The 15,548-nt window shown below is 36.9% G+C and overlaps 4 protein-coding genes across 4 annotated transcripts; 2 read left to right on the top strand and 2 right to left on the bottom strand.

The window, feature by feature from the left end:
• Window positions 1-2: 2 nt before the first annotated feature.
• STN8 (Protein kinase superfamily protein) lies at window positions 3-2,854 on the bottom strand. The gene is made up of 5 exons (XM_086247320.1): window positions 2,228-2,854; window positions 1,873-2,046; window positions 1,299-1,703; window positions 699-1,062; window positions 3-410 (listed from the first exon to the last, which is right to left on the bottom strand). The coding sequence occupies exons 1-4, from the start codon at window positions 2,804-2,806 to the stop codon at window positions 715-717; spliced, it is 1,506 nt and encodes a 501-aa protein (XP_086103446.1). The 5' UTR covers window positions 2,807-2,854; the 3' UTR covers window positions 3-410; window positions 699-714.
• Window positions 2,855-3,565: 711 nt separating this feature from the next.
• LOC147281286 (serine/threonine-protein kinase AtPK2/AtPK19-like) lies at window positions 3,566-7,679 on the bottom strand. The gene is made up of 7 exons (XM_086246819.1): window positions 7,571-7,679; window positions 5,639-6,596; window positions 5,386-5,468; window positions 5,177-5,297; window positions 4,918-5,091; window positions 4,525-4,629; window positions 3,566-4,150 (listed from the first exon to the last, which is right to left on the bottom strand). Exons 2-7 carry the CDS (start codon window positions 6,311-6,313, stop codon window positions 3,848-3,850), a joined length of 1,461 nt encoding a protein of 486 aa, XP_086102945.1. The 5' UTR covers window positions 6,314-6,596; window positions 7,571-7,679; the 3' UTR covers window positions 3,566-3,847.
• A 2,401-nt stretch (window positions 7,680-10,080) lies between these two features.
• LOC147281287 (uncharacterized) lies at window positions 10,081-13,033 on the top strand. Its single transcript, XM_086247579.1, has 7 exons — window positions 10,081-10,726; window positions 10,844-10,924; window positions 11,025-11,099; window positions 11,390-11,434; window positions 11,552-11,641; window positions 11,819-11,920; window positions 12,510-13,033. The coding sequence occupies exons 1-7, from the start codon at window positions 10,118-10,120 to the stop codon at window positions 12,684-12,686; spliced, it is 1,179 nt and encodes a 392-aa protein (XP_086103705.1). The 5' UTR covers window positions 10,081-10,117; the 3' UTR covers window positions 12,687-13,033.
• A 438-nt stretch (window positions 13,034-13,471) lies between these two features.
• On the top strand, window positions 13,472-14,326 carry LOC147281288 (myelin transcription factor). The gene is made up of 2 exons (XM_086249064.1): window positions 13,472-13,982; window positions 14,083-14,326. The coding sequence occupies exons 1-2, from the start codon at window positions 13,536-13,538 to the stop codon at window positions 14,266-14,268; spliced, it is 633 nt and encodes a 210-aa protein (XP_086105190.1). The 5' UTR covers window positions 13,472-13,535; the 3' UTR covers window positions 14,269-14,326.
• Window positions 14,327-15,548: the final 1,222 nt, after the last annotated feature.

Raw genomic sequence — 15,548 nt, forward strand, 5'->3', positions numbered from 1 at the left:
TGGTCTACTTTAGTAATAAATATAATGGCATTACAAACTGTAAATTTGTCGACTCAAATTGTCTGGGACTTACATACTGTAGTTTTTTGTCAAACCCTTATGGACACCATATTACTAGTGTTGATCATGAACAATTGATATTGTTACTTGTTCATGGCACAAATGATCTTTTTGATACAAAGAGTGCAAATAAATGTGAAGTGAATTAACAAAGTGGGGTTGGGGGTGTGTGTAAACCTCCTTTACTATAATATCATCAGTAATGAAAAACATTTAATAGAACTGTAATCTCTTGTAATTGCATCCAATGGCGTGTGGTAATAGGTCACCTGGTGCAAAAATGGCAACGATCATAAACTGGCAGGCTTTCAAAGCCTAGCATGTCTGTAAGCCTCTCCATTCTTGAGTTTCTGGAATAAAAGAAAAGGGAAAGAAAAAATTCAACAGTCTCTTCTCTGTGCTTTGGCTGATGAAAAAAATAATATAATGTTTGAAACTGCTTTGAAAGCCTGTAAAGAGAAGCTCAGGCATAAAAATGGTTGTTCTTGGGCCATTGCATATAGGTGATTAACCAATTACTACTCAAAATGCAATGGCAGACTGTATTTTGGTTTAAAAATCCCCCGACTATCATCAAATAAAGGCCAAAATGAAATTAAACTAAATAAAAATTCTGATGGAAAAATATCTATACTCACATCTTGACGGACCTCACTATTTGGTAAAACTTAATTTTGAAAGAACTGCAGCTGCCTGGTCACCAGCTAACAAGAAATAAGGATGCCTCAGAGCAGCAGCCGCTGATAAGCGTCCCCTTCTAAGTGAACCTCTCTCTGAAACAAGCTTTGTGGCCAGATCCCACCCTCTACCCGAATCGAGATCAAGAAGTGATAAGTCAGGCCTTAACCGCGTAAAGTCCCTCCATTTGTTCAAGTCATATCCAACTCTTTTTATATCTGAATTGAAATTCTTTAACCCTGCTTGAGACCTTAAGGATGGTATTGCCATTTGCAATAGTATAATACCAGCAGAATACATATCAAACAGATCAGGACTGTTCAGCTGCAACAATAATCGCAAACTCTGATTCAACAAATAAACAGATTCTCTATGCTTTAAAAAACATGGCATGCTCTCAAGAGTGAATCAAGCTTACAAGGCATATCATCATTATCATATCAATTAATTGGAAGACCCAACAATCCTTGTTCAATTTCTATCCCCAAATGCCTCCTAAAAAGCAGGACAGCTTTCTATTTGTTTGACATCACTAATAAAAAGGGTTGAAGCTGCTGTACCTGCCAAACAATTGGAGAAAGAAGTGCAGCAATAGGCTCTGGAGGAGGCTTTGGTGTTTCCTCTGGGAGCACATATAGTTCAGGAGGACAATAGTCAGGATCAAGCAAGGTACGGTCTGGTACATAGTTCTTTCCAATCCGGAGGTCCGTGGCTGCCCCAAAATCTATGAGCTTGATCTCTCCTTTTCTTGTGACTACTAGGTTTGCTGGCTTTACATCCCGGTGAACGATGCCTGTGTCATGGATTTTCTTGAGCGAAGTAATAATCTGACGCATTATTTGCTTGATGATCAATGCACTGCGTTTGACAGAGTCTACATCTTGCAAGACACGTCCAAACATGACAGACTCTAAGTTAAAAGGGAATTTCCGATCTTTCATGTAATCAGCAAGATTTTGGTTTCCCTGTCACATGGACATCCCTACAATTAGTGTGTGAGGGATGGTGCATCCTTAAGTGAACATATAAGGCACACAAATCTGCATGCATTCAATTCAAATGATCTATGGAAGCCGAATATAGAGAAAAAGGCTTTAGATTTTCTAGCAAGTGATCCCCAAATGTTTAGAGTACCTCGAATTTCCAGACAAGCCACTTTCCCTCCTTTGTAAACTGTGAATTTGTTTTATCAGAAACAAAACTTCCCAGGAATGCAGCACATGTTTCAGGTGCTGCTCTAGACAACCTGTAATTGAACCACTCCTCGAATTCGCCACATTCTTCAGCCCCTTGGACTCCAATCTTCACCTGCATATTTCCTTAACTAAAGTCAGAGTAATCTTTTTACACATCACATAAAACAAATAGCAAATATTGAACGATGAACGATGATAGCCACAGAGTTAACTTTAGTGTTAAGAAAATCTTTTTGACCTGAAATCTCAATAAAAAAAATAACAATATTGATGATGATTAGTCACAGAGTTACCTTTTTGAGAATGACCTTCTCCTTAAACCTCTCATCCAACTCCAAAGCTTTGCCCCTTCCGCTCTTCTGCACTCTCTCTTCAACACTCACATTCTTTGGAACAATCGCCCCATAATAAACAACACCGAAAGACCCTTCTCCCAACTTGTCCCCAATCACAAAATCAGTCCTCTTCAACCTTCTCCTTCCACTCAGACTGTCCAAACCCAATTGCAGAGGAGCAAGAAGGTATGCATCAATGGCACCAATGAGAATTCCAGGCCTTGCAGTCAAGTATATCCACGTTATCCCAGCAAAAAACAGAAATCCCCATTTCTGTGTTTCTGATAATTCTTCTGTAACTCTCTGAAACTGCAAGTAACCATATTGAAAAGGGGGAAATTGGTCCAAATGGAGAGTGGAATCCAAAAAATTTCCAAGGGTGTCACCAAAGAATGCATTGCACCTATGTGGGTGAGTTTTGAATTGGTTTGTGAAGAAGCATAGGTAGTCAGGTGAAGTGGGTTTTAATGGAGAGGAGCATAGGGGTTTGGGGTTATGTTTAAGTGTGGTTAGACTTGGAGAGGGCAGATAAGCCATGGCTGTGTTCGTTATGGAGGTTATGTTGTGAACTATGAACTTTTTGTTACGTGGGGGGAGAACCAGTAGAAGTATCAGCAATGGCTGGCATTTTGACACGCGTCCCCTGCTTTATCCACTAGGACCGCAAGTGAATATCTCTTTGCCATAATGCACTTTTCTCGTCAGAATTTTAACATTGGACGTATCCATTTTAGCGCCAAATAAAAAAACCTTATAAAGTTTTTCTTTATTAAAATAATATTAAATTATTGATCTAGTAATAGGCTTTTTTACTCAAATACCACCTGAACTATAAAGGGTGTGCTCAAATACCACCCAAACTTTTTTTCTTGCCAATTTACCACCTGAACTTTCACATATTGGCCAATTTACCACCTACCGTCATTTTAGTTAAATTTTCTGTTTATTTCAAAGGTATTTTCGTCATTTATATAAAAAAAAGTATTTTAAATATTAAAAAAAAATCTAATTAAACCCCCTAAAAAAAGGGTATTTCCATTTTCTATTTTTTTAGTTTTTAATTTTTTTTTCTAATTATATTTTAAAAAAAGTTTTTAAAATAATAATATTTTTTTATTGTATTCAAGGGCAAAATGGGAAGTTTGGGAAATTTTTTGATGATTTAACAGAAAAATGAATGTTAGGTGACAAATTAGCACATATTAATAATTTCAAGTGGTAAATTGGCAAGAAAAAAAAATTAGGTGGTATTTGAGCACACCCCTATAGTTTAGGTGCTATTTGGGTAAAATAGCCTCTAGTAATATTGTTGTCGATATAAATAGCGATACATTAATTCTTATTCAGCAAAGATTTGAGACTGAAGTTTCATAATGAAACTGCGTTCAAGTTAAGTAACTTACAAATAGAAATAAGAAACTGCGTTCTTTTATTTCAGCATAAATGCGGACAAAAGAGAAATCAATCTCTTCACGTACTACAGATTTCAAGTAACTTACGCAGTATTACAGTCATACGTATCTATGAGAGGAAAAGAAAAACATAGCTCAAAAGACTTGCATCAAGGGGACTACATAGTTAGTACATGGGGCTCTCCTTTTGAAGAAAAGATGCCGGAGGCCTAACATAACTAAAGCCCGAGAAGGGGTTTCCAGCAGCATTCGGGCTAGCAACTGGGGAATCCACAAGCGGCATATCAGTCCAGCGCTTCTCAAAGTTGGCAATACAATGCGTGCCAGCAACTTCAGGACGAAAGCTTGGTTGGATTTGCCTAGCATCCAATTTCTTCCAATTTATTGGCTTGAACCATTTGTGGCGCTTGATTTCCTCACTCCCCAAAGGTCCACTGCCGAGGCGCTTGCTGGCATCCTTCTGTAGCAGCTGAAAACATAACTCAGACTAAGTAAGTTTTCTCATAGTTGAGTAAAAACATGTAATAAGAAAGGCTTGAAACAGACTCAAAGATCAGCACTGTTTATGCCCACCCCTGACCCAACAAAAAGTAAAAGCATCTGTCTGTTCTCATATCTAAATTATATTTCATCCTTCATTTTGAAACTATTGAGACCTTCAAGAAGATCCTTGAATTGATGATGCGGTGCTTGACACTGTTCTAAATTGGATACCCAGATGAATATAAAAGGAAAACTTATTATATACAGTAAGTGATCCCATAGACAAGCAGGAACCTCCCCAAGAAAAAGAAAAGGTTGATTTAAGTAGGTATAAACAAATCAGCACAAAGAATATATTACCCCTTTCAACAGAGAATGTGCTTCACTAGACAAAAAAGCTGGCAGCTTGATCTTGTCCTTAACTATCTTCTGCTGAATTTTCTCCCTGTTCCCGGTAAAAGGAGGCTACAGAAGCAAGAGCAGAGAAAATTAATGGTTTCATGTTACATGATAAAATATATGTTCCAACTTCTAGAGTCCTTATTCACACAAACAGTGAACGAAACTCCTAACATGCATGTCTGTGTATGAGTTAACTAATTGAGAAACAGAAAATATTATGTGAACATAAGTTTTTGGAGAAAAGAGAAAACATTTAGTAGTAACCAGAAGTCAAAAGAACATTCAATGGTAAGCGAGAATCACTATTTATATTCATAGCGATATATAAGAACAAATGAGTAAACCAAAAACCTTTCCAGTAAGCATCTCAAACATTAGGATTCCCACACTCCACCAATCTGCTGCCTTATCATGACCCTTTCCAAGAACTATTTCGGGTGACATGTATTCTACAGTCCCACACATAGAATTAGATCTTGTATTCTCTTCAAATTGCTTCGCAAGACCAAAATCAGTCAACATGGCCTATTTAATAAATCAGTGATCATGTTGTCAGTTACACTTCATTGGGAGCAATTAAACAACAAGAGAGAGAGAGAGAGAGAGTTACATGGCCATCAGCATCCAAAAGGATATTTTCAGGCTTAAGATCCCTATGCATTATGCCATTTGCATGGAGGTGAGCAACCGCAGAAACAATCTCAGCAGCGTATATTCGTCCCAACTCCTCTCTGAAAATAAGAAAAACTTGAGTAATAAGTGTCTGCACCTTGAGCTTATAAAATAACCCAATATATTAGAAGTTGGAACAAAAGGTACCTGAAAAGGCCATGGTGGTAAAGCTGAAAGAAAAGGTGACCCCCATTAACGAAATCCAGCACAAGATATAGTCTATATTTGGTCTGCATGACAAATTAAATTAAGTTAGTACTCTACTCATCATCAAGAAAGTCACCAAATCAGCACATTGAGATTCCAATATAATGCTCCACGATATCTTTTGACAGATATTGTTCCAAACAGATATCTGGAAAATTGGAATAACGAACTTCCAGAGTAAGTTAGGAATTACTTGAAACGAGTATCTAAGCTGGATAATGAATGGATGATCAGTTCTTGTTAGAATATCCCTTTCAGCTTTCATGTATTCAGCATGATTCTTCTCCATGATCTTGTCCTTCCGCATGACCTTCATTGCATATATTTCGGATGTCCCCTTCTTCCTCACCTGATATACTTTTGCAAATGCACCCTGCCCAACAACCTTCAAAACCTCAAAATCTTCAATGCCCACACTCTCGATCTTCATGGAATTCTCCTCAATAATTTCAAGAGTCTTTTCAATGAGACCATCACCAATAAAAGGTTCCTGAAATTCTTTGATGGTATCTTCATTGACACACTCTGCCAGTTCCACTGAATCTTCTGCCTCTTTTATAGTGAGTTTGCTGAGCTTCAATGATTGGCTTACAAACGATGACGGCCCAACCAAAGAATGTGATCGGTTGTGAATGACCACTGGGTCATCATAGATAAGCTCAGAGCTATCTTCGACAGAGGAAGAATTATCACCATAATTCACTTCTCCTGGGGCCTGAACTGGTAGTGGACCAAATAGATCAGAAAAATCAAGCTCAACATGATCTGAAACTACAGCATCCGTCATGCCCATAGGAAAAAGCAATTGGGTCTGAATTGGTTTGCACATGCGGGCCTTGGTCAAACCAGGTAGCTGAGAGGAAACCATTTTACCGAGTATAAAGCAGGGATGCTAACTGCAGAAAAACAGCTGAATTGATCCTTGCTACGGATTGTTCTACCCAAAAGTCTCCAAGACGAATGCTCCAGAAGGACTCCTATCAATTGCCTTAACTAAGAGGAAGTTCACAAATGCAAAAGGAGTTCCCAAGAATTTTGGCAATAAACAGAACAAAATCCAGAGGAAGAAGAGGTGGTTCTTGTTTCCCGATTTACAGGAAAACACGAATGCTTCAGTAGTTTTTGAATTCATGAAGATCGAGCTATCAGATCTGATTTCAAGATCAAATAAGACAGTTAGTGCCGGTGAGACCAAATGCAACTCGGAAACAGACACACTTCTCCAGTACAATAACACAGTCTTCACAGCCAAACGTAAGTAAAAGAAACAAACCAAAATTAAGAAAATTTATATGACACTTTCAGAAGTATTAGAATACATTTGAACAACTGCGCCACCAAAAGTCAAATATGTTTGTAAACCTGTTTTATTATGCAAATCGTATCAAGTAATACTTGAATGAATTTGAGTAAAAAGTTAAATGTGGAAAATAGCACTCCAAAGGTAATGTTAAATATTTCCCTAAATCTATTCAAAATTCCGCTATCATCCTAAGAACATCGTAAAGAGCATCATTTACTTAATTATTCCCTCCAAAATCTATCGCCCTGTTATTTCCCTTCATATTTTCCCTCTATAATCTAAATTTGATTTGGGAAGAATATGGGGAGCTCCAAACACTTGATATGAGGAAAAATTTTAGGAGAATTGGAGAAGCTCTTTAGTGCATAAAGAACATATTATATGCATATATAATCGGAACCAAAACTAAGACAGAAAAGAATGCATAGTGAGAACCAAAACTAATTACTCAAAGCAAAACAAATTACAGTACAAACCCAACCCAAAATGTGAAATTAAGATCCGAAGAAGCCAAAGCTTTTAGATTTCAATTTTCAAGCTAAGGTTGTATAGCCCGCGATAGCAAGGAAAAATGACAGCAATTCGTCTGAGACATAACTAGATCTCTAAACAGCTCATAACCTATTTGTTTGATTGCCGTGTAATCATGTAAAATATTTAAAAAAATGCAAAAACAAATACTCCAGATCTAAAACGGCTTTTTTCTAACCAAATTTTCAAGCTTTCTATTAGCTTTCGTACGGCGTTTCTCGGGAAACAAGCGGAAAATAGAACTCCAATTACAACGAAAATGAAGAAGAAGATTAGAGCGAGCATTCTCACCTGGGCAGGTTGCAGACGGCAAAGGAACAGAGCAGGAGAAGGGAGGATTTAGGAACTTTCTTTTCACTAATCCTCAAGCGTAGGGGTCGCTTCGCCGCTTATATTTAGCGGGCATTAGGCAACGTGAACATTTATATTTTTTATTTTTTGTTATGCTCTGAATCTGTAGGCCCAACACGTGGCGCAATTCTAGTGGTCGGTGGACTACTTGCAAGTTGCATCTGATTCCACTATTTGAAGTTTTTGGGACCTAATCCGAATATGCTTCTTTCTGGTTCGGTTTGGTTGCGTTTGCTTTTGCATGCAGAGTTGCAAACATTGACACGGCTTCTATGATTAATTTCCGGTTGGGTTATCATATTTATTTTTATAAAAGGTTATCCATCTGAACACTACTTTGTTTTATATACACATTTCTTCTTCTTCATTAGCAAATTATAATTTGTTCAGACTTCAGATAAATAACTTTTACACAAAAAAACGATAACTTAGCCTAGCCTACCAAAGGTAAATCATATATGCAGCAGTAAGTCAGTAACAATGTTAGCATGCAAAACCAAAGCCAAACTGAAAAAGCATATCTGAATTACGTTCAATGACCTTAATTAGCAAAAATGACATTTTGTGCAATTTGCAAGTCATCCGCAACCAAAAAATATTAAACAGCACTAAACAATTGCATACTTTGGCAAATATAAACAGCAAAGCAAGCCTTGTACTTGAGGATTTTTTTTGTTTTTTGGTTAAGTTGTACTTGAGGATTTTTAAGAAGACGTTACAAAAGTCAATTGTCAATTCTCGAATTTGATATATCATCAAAAATTTCTCGAATTTGATATATTTTTCTTTTCCATTGAAGAAAATCCAATCATTAACCTGTTACAATTATAATTCATTACTTCACCATCTTTCACTATTTCAGTTAACTCTAATAACTTGATTATCTTTTAAATTTGTAATAATACAAGAAAAAATATAATTCACTTTTATTAATAACGAATATACAATTAAAACTTTAGAAACAAGTTTAACAAATAGGATGTGAACGGTTTACACATACGTCGAGTCCCTAAACCTTATAACAAATTATTCAACAACAATCAACTCAAATACTCAATCCCCTTTTTTCACATAGATCAAGTGTGAACATGTTAAAATCCTACTTTTAAAAATCTCAATAGTATCCTTAGTATTTCAAACAATTGTGATGCACCTTTTATGTTAAATTTGAGGGAATCTAACTTTTAACTTCACATATCTTAATTGTACCCATTATTTTACAAATTTTTTAAGAGCATGTTTACTAAACTAGAATCGGAATGAGCAGAAATTAGAATGATAAGAAATCATAATCAAAATAATCAAAATGAATCGGACTGAGAAGTAATCAGAATGAACATGAATCGAAATCAATGATTAACCAATTCACCATTATCCAACACACTCACTTTCTTTATTATCACCACAACTAGAGGTGTACATCGGCCCCGCCCATGGTCCATCCCATAATGGGTTGTGTTGGATTTGGGTCGAGCAAATTAATTATTTAATAAATAAAAAACTTAATTTTTAAAATTAATTAACAATGTCAATATAAATTTTTTAAAAATAGCAATGAATAAGAAATAAGTTTGTAATTGTTGCATTTAGTTTTTTGGAAATATTTTTATTTATGGAACTAAAAATTAGTCATTAAATTTTAAAAAAATAATTGAGAAACTAATATAAATGGGCTGGCCTAACCCAAAACAGGCTCGTGCCGAGCTGGCCCAACGCAATAAAAAACCTTGATCCGGCCCAGTTTATAAGTACGGACTGAGCTTGACTCAACCCACTTAATTATGAGTAGAGTTGGGCAGACTTTAAACAGATCGTGCCCATATCAAACTTAAGCCGAGCCAGGAGAAATTATTCTGTATAACCGCTATATTGACATGTGGTATAACCAGTCTATTTGTTATAATATGAGTGGATATTATTAATACTATATCCTACCAATATAAACACATCGTCCAATAATACCCTTACACGTTGGATTGGTTATACCACGTAGCGGTATATCAGTTATACCCTATAATTTTTCCCGAGCCGGCCTTATGTACACATTCACAACTTTTGCACACATATCATGTGTATGGTCTATCCATTTAATTATAAAACCAACATTGTGTATTTTTAGAAAACCTTCTAATTTCACAAACTTTTTATTATTTCACTATTTTTCTTTTGTAAAACATCGACCATCCAATTTTGTTGACATTAGATTTTGTTAAATACTTGCATTGGATTCCAAAATCTATAGTTAAATTGACAATCGAATCAAATTGAATTTTGCCAAATTCTTAATGGTTTCGACTTTTGAACTTATGAAGTTATGAGTACCCTATCTACCTAGAAGTCTAGAACTATAGAAGTGAAGAACAAAACATAATTTTCTAAACGACTTGACGTTTACGTACACCTACAAACGACCATCTCTTCTCCTCAGTTAAAACTGATTACTAACTAATTCCGTTGGTTGAGACCGTTGAGTGTTTTGTGTAAACTATGTGTGACTGTCTTCCCTCCAGCCCCCTATCCTCTGCTGTCACAAAATTTCGACAATTAGGGTTTACCAGAACCAGTCAGAGACCCCAAAAGCAATCAGATCCATACTTCTATGCCCCAACTTGTTCGAAGCTATCATATTGCTCAGATTCAGACCTCACAGGTCTCAGAAATGGGAGGTCTTCGTTCGTCAGCCGAAGGGCCACTGAGAATCCGTCAGAGGATTTTGGGTTTCGCGCCGAATTAGGGTTTAAGGAGAAAGGAGAAAATCTTCTCGACCTCGAAACAGAACCAAGCGATGCAACGCGAAATGGGATTGGTCCCAGTAAAGAAGAAGCCAATGCTTCACTGGGTTCCGATTTTCTTGAGTCTAAGGGTGATAGAAAGAGTAGCGAGAGCTTAGAAGAGGAGGATTGGGCTCGAATGGAGGGTAGGGATGGTGATGGGTTGGAAAAGGAGGAGAATTTGAAGGGCATTGATAAACAAGTTGGGCTGAGGAAAAGGAGGCAGGTGATGAGGAGGTCGAATATTCTGGCAAAGCAAGTGGTCAGCATCCGAAGTGCTCTCAGCTTGGGCTTCGTTTCACAGCTTTGGGTTGACACCACCTCTGTGAGTCTCAATTATCACATTTTATGATAAAAGTTGTTAGCTTGTTGATCAAGCGGTTGTCAATTTCTGAGAATCTAATTGCTTTTTATGTTTTTTTTTCCCCTTTTATTTCTGCAGTGGATTGTAATGTTTGTAGAAGTGAGGCGAAACTTGCTTTCTGGGGAGTCTGAACGTTTTCTTCTTGAGGATATTACCCAGGTACATTTTGCTTGACCCTTGTCTTTGTTTCTTGATTGTACTTCTGTGCATATTATCTGTTATCCTACATATAAGGTATTCAATTTGTTATTCTTTGCAGGTTGGTGATGTTGTGCTTGTCGAGGATGAGAGTGTGATTGAGAATGAATTTAAAATGGTTGGACTGGAGACTTTGGTATGTTCTATAGCCCCCTTATATATATGTTTTAAAATGTATATTGTTTTCGCCTTTTAGGAAGGGATTCATCTCTGTGTTTGTTTTTTAGCTTCTGAATTAAGTACATGTGTTGAGTGGTACCTTGTTTTATTAAATGCTAAATGCTAGGAGGGGAGTATCATAATGACCCCTCCCACGTAGGCCAAGACCCTGCTTATGATCACTAGACAAAGATGTTGGGTGCTATCTTGTTCATTATACTTGGTTCACATTTTACTATTTGAGTTCTTAAGTTGTGATTTTGCTAGGTAGGATACCAAGTTGTAACACCAGGTCGACGGACTATTGGAAAGGTGAGTGTTTATTGTTCCAGTATCTTCATATCTACTATTATTGTTCCAGTATCTTCATATCTACTAAGAACTAACCTATTCTTCAATCATCTAACTTGTCTCATGTTGCATTGCTAGGTGCGCGGATACAGTTTTAACATAAACTCAGGGGGTGTTGAATCACTTGAGCTTGATTCATTTGGGATTTCCATTATCCCATCAAGTTTGGTAGGTGAAGGGGAAGTTTTACCCATTAATGCAGCAAAGGCTGGATATTTGAAAGTCACTTCCATTTTAATTAGGATTATCTTGCATGTCTAGGGGTTTTTATGGGATATGTCATATTTTTTCCGACAACATTCTACTTGCATAGATTCTAATTCCATCTGCTTTCTAAAATTTCAGGTGAGTACCTATGCTTTGTTTGTTGAGGATGTGCTGGAAGTTGTACCTGATGCTGTCATTGTGCATGAAGCTGCAGCTTCACGCATACACAGGCTGACCAAGGTACTTTATTGTGCACAACGAAACTACTAGTCATGATATGTGGTTGGCTTCATCTGTGACTAATTTTTCTGCTATGCAAATGAAAGTTTACTTATCACCATAGTTTGTCTTTTTACTTTTTAGTATCATTCGCTGTTGTCTCAAGTGTAATAAATGCCTGATGCATTTATCCAAAAAGGGATGTATATCCACGGTGCATGTAGACAGCTCTCTAAAGATGCATGAGCTCATTTTTACTTGCATGCAAGACACAACTGACACTTTGCCCACAACTTTGTGCACAGATAGTTTATGTGCATGCATAGTAGTATGTTCAGTACTGCATTATGTTTTTCCATATTGTTTCTGATAATTGTGCCCTTTGGCCCATTCCATGACAATACCTCAGTCATTGGGGTGTCATGCAAATTATGAACGGAACTAGTCCGGTGAGATTGATTGCTATGAATTTTGAAAACATCTCATTTCTTCATCACTGTAATGTGGTCATCTGATTCTGCTGAAGTTATTAAGAGAGTACCACATACACGGAAGTAGCAGAAACTGACATTGGGAATTATATGATCATTTTTGGTTATCTATAAAACAGGGTTTCTTGGACACCCAAAATGTTGGGACCTCCATTGATGAGCTCGAAGAATATTCTGACTTTGAAAGACCACTACGATCTGAAAAGCACAAGAGAAGAAGTTTTGGTAACCAGAAGTCCAATTCTAGGAAAGGCAAGACCAATGATGATTGGGAGCTCCCAATGGATTACTTCTGACCCTGGGGTTTTTGTTGCCTTGTTGTAGATATATACGTAGATGGTCATAGGTTTCTCTGTTGCAATGCAATCTCATGTAAAATATGAGCTTAAGAAATGATTGAATGGCTTCGGCAGCTTTCAACATAAATTTTATGTGAATTTGTTCATGCATATCTGGCTTGTAAGGGTATTTTAATCCAACCTACAAGTAGTCATTTTCATGGACTAAAACCTTGGTTGTTGAAAATTGTTGCGAACCAGATGTCATGTACTCATAACTCATTGGTAGAAATTATCCATGCAAAACTGGCTTGCCAATTGAGCTCATATACAAATTTATGATATTCTATTTCCGATGTGTGACATTTGCTTTGCATCATAATCACGTAAATGACACAATTAGTCATGTTACATGTTTAGCGTGGTGTAATCCGTAGGGAGATCCTCAATTGAGCTTCCGCTTTTGCTTCTATGTCGTTCTGAAATTACCGCTTTATCTTTTATTCTTGTATCATCCAAAGAACCTCCCCAGGTCACATTGCGTCTCCATTACTTTTCGTCGTTTTTCTGAAACAACAGGAATAATTGCAAGTCGTTTCTTGAAACAATTCAATGAAGGGCCCCACCCTTGATTGCAGCACGCAATCATTTCCAGAAAATAACAATATTTTAATCGAGTTGAAATCGTGAAACGTGGAGCTTATTATAAATAAATCCTGTACACAAAATTGTAGCCGTTAGCGCCTGTCTACTTTCAAATTCAAACAACTCTCCCTCTCACTCTCTTCGATTCCTTCTTTTTATTGTAGCTGCCAACTGCCAAGCATCTCACAGAGAGAGACAAGAAGAAGCAGAGCAGACTAAGAAATGCAAGCGATACAATCTCCACTCGCCGGAGATCACATTCTCCGGCCAAAAAGTGGCCGGAAGCCTCTCCAACCGAAGAACTCTCCGGCGACTCCAGTCAACACCACCGGTCTTACAAAGACCAAGCCAGCACAACAATGGATCAACATCTCTCTGATCAACGGCGTCAGCAACGACTCGAACAAGGAGAACCGTCCGATCTACGCGACTCCTACGAAGATTGAATTACCGATGGACGCGTCGCTGGCGGAGGAGCTGAGCGCGATCAGGAAGAAGATGGAGAGGCTGAGATTGGACGGAGAGAATACAGAGAAAATGCTCAAGGAACGGGATTTGGTGCTGGAAATGAAGATGAAGGAGCTCGAAAACAGAGGCCAAATTCAGAAGGATCTTGAGATTGAAGTCGATAGGCTCTACAGGTTGAATCAACTCCATTCTCGATCCATAGTAAGCTCCAATTGCTTTTACGTATGAAATTTAATAATTTATCAACTTTTTCATTTTTTGTTCTTTCCACTTTTACTTATTTTTGAGTGTGCTGGAACAGAGAGTTTCTCCAATTCGTTCGCTGAGAGAGAAGGAACAACAAAAGAAGGCCACTGAATCACCGTCCCATGTAAAGCAATCTCTCAATTTCAAAGTTGAGGACATAGAGGAATCAGTGGATGAAAACACACCACAGAAGCTGAGTTCTGCATCTTCCAATTCCGAACTCGTTACAGAGAAAATTTGATTCATTTATGAATTTTCTTTTTTCCTTTTGTTTAATTTCCCCCAAACTGTAGCATTTGAAGATTTTTGAGAAAGATAATAATATAATACCTCATTATGTTTATGTATTTGCTTTTTTTTTGGTGATCTGAGACTTCTGAGTTCATTATTCAAACAATATATTACTGCTCTGCAATAAATTTAACTTCCACATGTGCTTTGTTGGATCGATGGGATACAAAAGCTATCAACTAGGAATTTGGTCCAAGCTTGCCAACAAAACATCTAACCAGATGAATGCTCCAGCTTTACACTGTTAAAGCAAGTTAATCCTAATACGTAAGGGTATTATGGGAAAGACATTATTTATTTCTTCAAACGACAAGAGCAACAACGTTTTGCTTGAGGAACCTCGTCCTCATATTTGAAGGTTCAGTAATAAGTACAGTGTACTTTACACCGCAGCAAACTCAACATATCTTCCGTGACTTTAATCTCAACCACATAATATGAACCATTAAAGGGTGGATGCACCCATCAACGATTATATAGAGAGGAGCTGGATAGCCTTGATAACTGTCAATCCACCCAAGTTATTACATTTAACGGTTAGGGGTAGTTTTGGAATTAAAAATACAAACAGTAGAAAGCGAAGCTACCAAATGGACAAAACTTGCTTTCAAACAGTGGAACACAGTTGTTCTTTCGCACAGTTTTTTTTTTTTGGTCTAATTCTTTCGCACAGTTTGTACATGTACTGTCAGTATCAAGAAACAGCAAATTCGTGAAACTGCTAAAACGTATATACTATATAGGATGAGCTAGCATTGCTATGTAAGTTGTAACAAATATTTTTGATTAGTTTGCATAAATTAGTTTGTTACAAAAGCAGTTGGTTTAAGCAACAATAACAATCATACTTTAGGTGTATGCGTATGACTTGAAAAAAAAAAAATTTCTATATTAAGGCATGCAGAGATCAAGTGAGATGGAATATTATTATTATCGTTTGTTTTTTTTATTAAAAAAAATATATTTTGTTAAAAGACATCTTTTTGCGTTTAAGGTAGTAATTAGTATATTATCAGCTCTCATACTAAAAATGTGTATAAGACTTGAAAACGAATTCGCTGTATGAAAATAATTTAATAAAAATCATTAAAAGTCCTCTCGAAAAATAATCATTAAAAGTAAGTAACTTACCAATTTATCAACGAGAATATAGAGATATCAATATAATGCAATCCCATTGAGCAATTTATAGGGGATGATTAGCAATCTACCATTGATTCAAGGGAATAT

The sequence above is a fragment of the Dryas octopetala genome, chromosome 6, assembly GCF_963921425.1.
Source record: "Dryas octopetala chromosome 6, drDryOcto1.1, whole genome shotgun sequence".
Lineage (NCBI taxonomy): Eukaryota > Viridiplantae > Streptophyta > Magnoliopsida > Rosales > Rosaceae > Dryas > Dryas octopetala.